Source organism: Triticum aestivum, chromosome 2D (genome assembly GCF_018294505.1).
Source record: "Triticum aestivum cultivar Chinese Spring chromosome 2D, IWGSC CS RefSeq v2.1, whole genome shotgun sequence".
Lineage (NCBI taxonomy): Eukaryota > Viridiplantae > Streptophyta > Magnoliopsida > Poales > Poaceae > Triticum > Triticum aestivum.
Window position 1 is genome coordinate 291,247,192 of NC_057799.1, and position 8,638 is coordinate 291,255,829.

The 8,638-nt window shown below is 44.4% G+C and overlaps 1 protein-coding gene across 1 annotated transcript; it reads right to left on the bottom strand.

Annotated features, from left to right (window-relative positions):
• Positions 1-373: 373 nt before the first annotated feature.
• LOC123052802 (serine/threonine-protein kinase SRPK) lies at positions 374-4,374 on the bottom strand. The gene is made up of 4 exons (XM_044476138.1): positions 3,912-4,374; positions 2,425-3,204; positions 1,842-1,889; positions 374-1,762 (listed from the first exon to the last, which is right to left on the bottom strand). The coding sequence occupies exons 1-4, from the start codon at positions 4,110-4,112 to the stop codon at positions 707-709; spliced, it is 2,085 nt and encodes a 694-aa protein (XP_044332073.1). The 5' UTR covers positions 4,113-4,374; the 3' UTR covers positions 374-706.
• Positions 4,375-8,638: the final 4,264 nt, after the last annotated feature.

The following is an 8,638-nucleotide window of genomic DNA, read 5'->3' on the forward strand; positions in this document are numbered from 1 at the left end:
TACCACGTGGGGGAGGGGCGCGGTTTGTGGGCCATCATAAAATCATTTACGGGCCCCAAAAAAGGGGCAAACCCGTATAGTCGCCGGATTTTGACAGTTCTCGCGACTAAAAGGTGTCTGCTAGAGATGCCTTACAAGGCATATCAACATTTCATACCAAGCTAGACCCTCCGCCAAACAAATAGATGACCATCATCCTTACAAGTAGGTTGAACTCTTATCCATTTGGCAGATTATTAACATAAATTAATGCTGTGCGGCCAGCCAGATTATACAGATCGTATTCACTTCCTGTGTATCCAACATATTTACCAACGTAAATCCTTGGTCTGTACAGCACATAATTACATACATTCCAGTGGAAAATGTAAGATGCCCAGTCAAAGTCCAAAAGAATGTTATGTACCTTGAATGCCAAATATTCTGTGAGCATTAATACAATTTGTCCAGGGGTATATATAAGGAATATGAACCTCTCCAAATGTTTTCTGTGGGCAAATATAAAACTTTTTACAGTTAGCAGGAAAATAGATATATAAAGTGCCAGCTGGTGATTGCCAGGTCCTCAGTCTTGATCAAGGTTGGCTCCATACGTAGTTATTAACCTCGTAACAAATCAATGATACAAATCTAACGAAAAAGAACATGCCTCTCCACAATAAGCATATCCAAGCTTTGATGAAGAAGTTACTGGTCATGGGTTTTCTCATCGATATCTCCCGATTTGCACCTTACTCATGCTGCTCTCCAGCCTCTGTATGCTTGCCGCAACACGTCCAACATTTGGCTTTGAATCTGTGTCATCCTGATCAACACTGTCAGTGTTAGTCTGTAACTTGGCACCACTGTTGGCAGGGCCTGTGTTCGCCATCACACTAGTACCCGTGACATCACTGTTTTCAACACTTCCAGTGTTGGGCTTTGCACTAGTACTGTTGGTATCAACACTGACAATATCTCCACTGCTGGGCTTAACATCCAAGTCCTTGACTTCGCTATTGGCTATGCTTCCAGTGTTCCGCTTTGCATCAAAATTCTTCATATAACTGTTTACAACGCTTCGAATGTTTCGCTTCCCTTCAATGCTCTTTGCATCTCTGTTGGTAACGCTTCCAATGCTGCTCTTTGTGTCAACACTCTTGTCGTCAGTGCTGGTGCTGCTCCAAGTGATGGGCTTTGTATCAACTGTTTTGTCATCTTTGTTGGAGATGCTTCCAGTGAAAGGCTTTTCATCGGAGCTTTTGGCATTTTTGTTTGTGATGATGCTACCAGAGTGGGGCTTTACATCAGAGTTCTTTCCATCCTTATACATGATTGTTCCAGTGTTGGGATTTACGTAAGTGCTTTTGGCATTGCTGTTGGAAATCCTTTCAGTGGGTCGTACCACATCAGCATTCTCAGTGTTACTGTTGATACTGCTTTTAGTGTTCCCCTTTGCATCAATTCTCTGGGCACAACTGTCAGGCATGCTCCCGAAGTTGCATGTTACATCAATGCTCTTAGAAGCAAAGTTGGTAACATTCTTACCATCATCACGCTGAAGCCATTTATTCTTTAGACAGTGTGCAGCTGTCGGGCGCTTCTCTGGGGCAAAATCAAGTAAAGGGCATAGAAACTCAGCAAATTCCCGAGCATCTGATTGGGGAATTTTATATTTGTCAACTAGGACACGTTCAATAGACGAGAATTTCAGTCTTCTTATCCGCTTCAGATCTCCATGGCGATCAAAATACTCCTTCGATTTTGTTCCCATCGTAGCAATCTGAATTCGTGGCAAAAAATATACTGCTGAGTTTGTTGATTGTATCAAAAACGTTTAGTCAGAATAAAAGTACATGTACCTTTCTAGGCATCTTTCCTAAGACCTCCATCATTAAAGCCAAGTGATCCTGTAATATTGAACGCTTAGTCATTAACAAAATGCATGAGATATGAAGTGGAACGTCTACAAATATTAGTACAGACAGGAAATTTATTTCCAGTTCCTACATCATATAATAAATTCAAAGTATATATACTTTATTTTAGGAAGTGTTTCAAAGACCACAGAAAAATGCCAACTAATACAGTATAATGCTGTGACATTTCCAAGAACTGTACATTAGTCTCATCTTCTTATCTAATTAGAAATGGAGCCCTCTACAAACTCTAGCAGGTACATGTTAACATAGCAAACATCCTTTTGTTATCTGAAAGGACTTCCGTCTCTGTTTGGAATATCAATATAATCTGAATACATTGTATTAACGATATTTTGGATAAACATGTCAGTTGACTCTTCAACACGATAGTATGTGTCAACATTGTAGTTTCTTCACATTCCTCAAATTCAATCTACCTTGCAAATGTGCCACGTGATTGAAGGCAATTCAAAAGACAACATAAGGCATCATGGGTTAGGTTAATGCGGAATGTAACAAATACCTCATCTTCGCTGTACCCATGCCCTTCCTTGGGCGTAAATAGCATTTCGCCCGTTGCGAGCTCAAACGCAATACACGCAAACGACCACATATCAACAGGAAATGAGTATCCTGCACCAAGAATGACCTCTGGTGCCCGGTACTGCCTTGTCTGAATAAAATCTGTAAATTGCTTGTCAGCCCAACAAGCATTTCCAAAATCTACAATCTTGCATGTCATGTCAATCCCATCCAAGCTTCTTTCTGAACGTGCAAATTCTGCAGCTGATTTTCTTTTCTCAGCAAGCTTTGCGAGCACCCTCCTTGCTCTCATCTTCAGTTTCTTATCAATCGGGTTAAGAACAGCTTCTCCATTAGGATTCCCCTCAGGCCTCTCAAGATTAGGTTTAAGTCCGGAGCGAATGGGATCCTTTGAGGGATCGATTGTTGAAACAAGTAGGACATTTTCAAGTTTCAAATCTGAATGGATGATTCCAAGCTCTCCATGCAAGTAATCAAGACCTACCAAAATGGACCTGCATATTTCCTTCACCCTACCCAGTCCAATGCCTTTGTAGCGGTTGTACTGTACTAGCTTAAGTAAGCTGTCTCCAAGGAATTCAAAGACAAGGCAGATATGCTGCCCATTTGGCCCTGCATGCTTGAAGTGATCTATCAACTGGATGGTGCATTTACAGTTTGAAGGATCTCTCTTAGTGATCTCCGAGAGGAACTCAATTTCATGAAGAGCAGCTTGAGCAAACTCTGGTGCACTCTTCTGAATCTTAAGAGCAACAAATTTCTACAAATAAGGGAGCATTATCATGATCAGCACATCCTATGCACAAGTGAAGCAATAAAATTGAAACGTTTTAGAATTCAGTACATGCTAAGAGAGATGCAGCTAACCATAACAACTCAATTATGAACATATTTCATGTTAACCAACATAATTTGTGACTAAATGCCATTATGGCATTATACACAACATTAAAAGAACTGTCCAAGACCTTTAATTTGTTAAAAGAGTAACTGTAATTTTCTACGGCATAATTGGCTATTTAACTTGGGCCATGTAAAACCACCCAGGCTAATCATTCAGTCATCAAAAAGTTGATGTTTTCCCCCAGTAGCAGCAGAAATGGATAAACGAATCCCCCGCTAAGGGAAAAAAATGACAAACTAAATCCGCACTCTAGTAAATACCCAAGGCTATATACTACATGCAGCCACCATCGGTCCCTTTCCGGGGACCACTCGCAGGGGCGCGCGTCCGCAACAAGGAGCTGACCAGTGAGTCGGCAGCCGCCGCCTTATGATCCAATCGATTTCGACTTTAACAACCCACCCACCCACCTCTAATTCGACAAAGGACGAGATCTAGACCACGCGTGCATTAGACGGAGGATACGACTGGATCGCGATCATCTCCGGTTCGGGGGCTGGAAGGGTCAGATAGGATCTCGGTCGGAACAGGTGGAATCAAGGTTGGGAAAGCGGCCGACGGACCTGGGAAGCGACGTCGAAGGCGAGCCAGACGGTGGAGAAGTTGCCCCACCCGAGCTTGCGCTGGGTGACGTAGCGTCCGGCGGAGAACTGGTCCCCAGGGCGCACGGCGTGGTATCCGCCCTTGCGGTACCCGTCGACCCCCTCGTCGTCCTCCTCCTCCTCGTCGCCCGACGACGACGGCGACAGCGACGCCCGCGACATTGCTCCTCCTCCTCCTCCCGAGATCCGGCCTGCGGGGCCCACCTCGATCACCGGCGGCGACGAGGAGCCGTCGGTGGTCGCTCGTTCGCTGGCAAGTTGGTTGATTTTTTTAGAAGAACAGGGAGGCTCCAAGTTGGTTGATTGGTTGGGGTGGTTTCCTCTTCGGTTGGGTTGGGAATCGCGGAGGCGATCGAGGCGAGGGAGGTGGTGGTGGTGGTGGGGTGGGTGTTGCGTTCTTTACTTTTTTCAGGGGGGTAGAGGGAGGGAAGCCGCGGAGGCGTGCAGGACGCGACGAGCTTTCGCACCTGCTATTTTTGATGTATTGCTTGTCGATCAGCCGGGAGAGCATTTCGCTCTCAGGTTGTCTGTTTTCGAAAAATGAGGTGTGTTTCGCCTTTTTCTCCAGCTTTTGAAACATCATACTCTCTCCGTTCCATAATGTAACCCATATAGATTTTCTGAAAAATCAAACTTTACAAATCTTGACCAAGTTTGTAGACAAAATATATGCATCTAGAATACCAAATACATATCATTAGATGCATTACAAGATGTACTTTCATATTGTATATATTTGGTATTATAAATATAAATAATTTTTATATAGACTTGGTCAAAGTTTGTAAAGTTTGATTTTCCAGAAAATCTATATGCGCTACATTATGGAACGGAGGGAGTATTGCAAAACACATGTCTTTCTTGAACTAGTAAGAACATTAGCTGCAAACTTCATTACTGCATGTTCTCCGTATATACAAGTAGGTGGTTGGACCAGGCCAACGAATGGATATGTCAAGTTGAATGTAGATGCAGGATTTGACCCGGATGCGCTTGAAGGACTTGTCGGAGCTGTTATCAGAGATCACAATAGTAACTTTCTTGCTGCAACAAAGGAAAAACTTGACATATGCTACGATGCGTTTACGGCTGATATGGATATGTCAAGTTGAATGTAGATGCAGGATTCGATCCGGATGCGCTTGAAGGACTTGTTGGAGCTGTTATCAGAGATCATAATGGTAACTTTCTTGCTGCGGCAAAGGAAAAACTTGACATATGCTACGATGCGTTTACGGCCGAAGCAGTTGCAGTACACTTTGGATTGAACCTCGCTTGCATTGCTCGATGTAATAAGATTGAAGTAAACTTAGACAGCGAGGAGATCATTTCGGCACTTCAGAACAATTCATCCTCTGTTGCTAGCGTCATATTTTATGATTGTTACTTTATGTCTTTGGGCTTCATTCATATCATCTATCAACATTGCTAGGGATAATAGAGTAACCCATGAACTAGCTAGAGTAGTTAAATTCAATTCTTCTTGTGTTTAGTTGGATCCAGCCCTGGGTCTTTTATCTCTTTGATTGTTTCTGATGCTAGAATTTAGCAAAATAATAAGGGGGATATTGAATGTAAAAAAGAAAAGCATCTACAATCGGATGCATCAAATCCCCCCCCCCCCTCCAATGCCAACCGACCTAGACGAGCGCCTCAAACCGACCTTATACGCCCGGGCTGACCAGCACCCCTCATATCCAGATCAAATATGGGGCAGATATGGGGAGGCCCGGGCGCGTCCGCCATGTCGGACAGGGCCCGTGTTGGCCCACCCGATTCCAGGTATATTCGTCCCCATCCGCTCCCCGGACCAAACCCTGGCCACTCCACTCCGCCACCCAAGATTCATCCATCGGGGTGTCGTCCCGTGCGGGTGGGAGGAGGCAATGGTCGTCTACATTGCACTTCGCCGCTCCCAAGAGGACTGCGCCCGACCCAAGGCGAGATATGTCCACACGCGAGTCCATTGCATCGGCACATCGGGCGCTCGGATCCTCATGGGCTGGATCATCACGGTCCTCCTGGGAGCGTTCCAATCTTCCTTTCCTCATCACCGGCCTGCCAGAGTATGAGTGCTACCGGGACCAGTGTGCCCGTCGTGGAAGTTTAGGATGAGGGTGGCCGAGGCCCCCCTCACTACCGACATGGCGAGGTGGAGGCGGTTGATGCAGCGGCACGCATTGCTGCAGAGGAGGAAGCCATTCGCACCCGCATTGTAAAGAAGCGACATCGGAGGAACGCGCGCGCCCTCGCCCTATCATGGCTAGACTGCCCCCAAGTAGGAGAAGGAGGACATCGATGTGTTGGATAGCTCCGGCGATTAGCAGATCCGGCTCGATCCATAGTGTGTTTTCGTCCGCTACTTCCGCGAGAAGGATGACAAGGGTGCCGGGAAGGGCAAGGGCAACAGTGGATGATCTTCTACACAACTAGTATGTAGGTAAAAAAATGACAAATTTTGGTAGTCCGATGGAATGTCGTGATGTAGTACCCGGATGATGTGTGTAATGCATCATTTACGTAGTTACAAGACTTTGTATGGATTTGAAGTATGCTAATTGAGGTGTCCGGTTGTAAGAATGGAAATTTAAGGTATGACCGGTCAATGCTCGTTGACGCGCCCAGGCGCGTCCGTGAATGTTTGAGGGGTCGGATTTGCCAAGTCCGGTTGTAGATGCTCTAAGCTGTCTAAACGTCTTCCCTCTGGAACTTCAAATTCTGCAGCGCATGTATCATAAAGAGTTATAACACAGATGCATGTGCTTTGCAACGAAAGAAAAAAAAAACTCTCACACACCCCTAGTAAGTCATCTGTGTCACCACTTTTCCTCTTTATCACCATCGTCGGATGGTGGTCACTTGTCTACCTATTTATGACAAATGTGATCAATCCCGATGGTGAGCTAGGTCATCACACTCTGCCATGCCAATTTCACGAGCCCCTTGTAAGAGGAATAGAGAGGGGATTGGTGGAATTGATGTTTATTGCCGAGCCTCGTGGGCATATATATAGTGAGTTGATACGTCTCCAACGTATGTATAATTTTTTTATTGTTTCATGATATTAAATTATCAATCTTGTTCTTTTATATGCCATTTTATATTATTTTTGTGGAATAAACAATTAACTTAGTGCCCAGTGTCAGTTCCTGTTTTTTTGCCTATTTTTTGTTTCGCAGAAAAACCATACCAAACGAAGTCCAAACACGATGAAACTTTATGGTGATTTTTTATGGACCAGAAGAGACCCTAGAAGCTTCGGGGGAAGGCCAAAAGACCTGCTGGTGGGCCACAAGCTGGGGTGCGCCCCAGGGGGTGCCACCTGAGCTTGTGGGACTCAAAGACCTCAGTTTGACCTCATTCTAGCACTATATATTCCCTCAATTCCATAAACCCCCAGAGCGAGACCCGAAACAATTTTATGACCGCCGCAAGCCTCTGTTCTTCCGCGCTCCCATCCGGAGGGCTTTTCCGATACTCTACCAGAGGGGGAAACCATTGGGGAGGCAATCTTCATCAACCTTACTACCTCCATGATGATGTGTGAGTAGTTCCCACAGGACCTACGGGTCCATAGCAGTAGCTAGATGGCTCTCCCTCTCTCTCTCTCTCTCTCTGATTTTCAATACAATGATCTCTTCGGAGATCTATTCGATGTAATTCTCACGCTGTTTTGTTTGGATCCGATGAATTTTGGGTTTATGATCGGATTATTCATTAAAAGTATTTGAGTTTTTTCTGAGATTTATTATGTGTGATTTTATAGCCTTGTATTCTTTCCGATCTATCTATCTCTTTTGGCCAATTAGATTGATTTATACTTAGTGGGAGTGGTGCTTGGTAGTAGGTTCAATCTTGTGGTGTCCTTACTCCGTGACAGGAGGATTTGCAAGGCACGTATCTATATTGTTGCTACTGAGGGTAAAACAATGAGTCTCGAGCATATTATTTGGTATTGCTTTGTCTACATTATGGCGTCACACTTGAAGCATTACTTTGTTTGTCATGAACTTAATACCCTGCGATGCATGCTGGATAGCGGTTAAGGGTTCGAGTAACAGCAGTAGGCGTCGACAAGATTAACGGTCTACTTGTCATAGATGTAATGCACATATATTTGATGATGCCATGAAGAATTATCATAACTATGCCATATATTATCAATTCACTACTAGGGAAAACCCTCGTAGTGGCGTGGGTTCAGTGGCTAGCAGTAGCGCGGGGGCTGCGCTACTGCTAGGGCGCTACAGCTAACTTTTAACAGTACCGCGCCTTCTGGCCCACACTACTGGTACTGGTGTTAGCAATAGCGCGTGACTAGGCCAGCGCTACTGCTAAATAGCAGTAGCGCCTAGTTTCCCCTCTCTCCACTAGTATTAGTGCATATTTCATTTTCTTGCATTTATACTGTATTTATACACAGTTATATAATTTTTGTACATTAGCAATGAAGATGTTGTGGAAGAAACACGGATTGGATTAAAGTGGACGGATTCAAGTGAGCAAGTTGAATTAGTAGGGCGATATGATTCGACACTTGTGTGTCATCCCAACCTCATTCGTAGTCATATAATAATAACTCATCATCATCATTCGTAGTCATTTATATAATAACTCATCATCATTCTAACACATGACAAGTAGTACGGACTCCTCATCATCATCTTAGTCATATAACAACTCATCAT

Coding starts and splice junctions, on each gene's coding strand:
- LOC123052802 (XM_044476138.1), bottom strand. CDS start 4,112: ATGTCGCGGGCGTCGCTGTCGCCGTCGTCGTCGGGCGACGAGGAGGAG. Junction 3,205..3,911: donor CCTTCGACGTCGCTTCCCAG/GTCCGTCGGCCG, acceptor CCTTATTTGTAG/AAATTTGTTGCTCTTAAGAT. Junction 1,763..1,841: donor TAGGAAAGATGCCTAGAAAG/GTACATGTACTT, acceptor CCACGAATTCAG/ATTGCTACGATGGGAACAAA.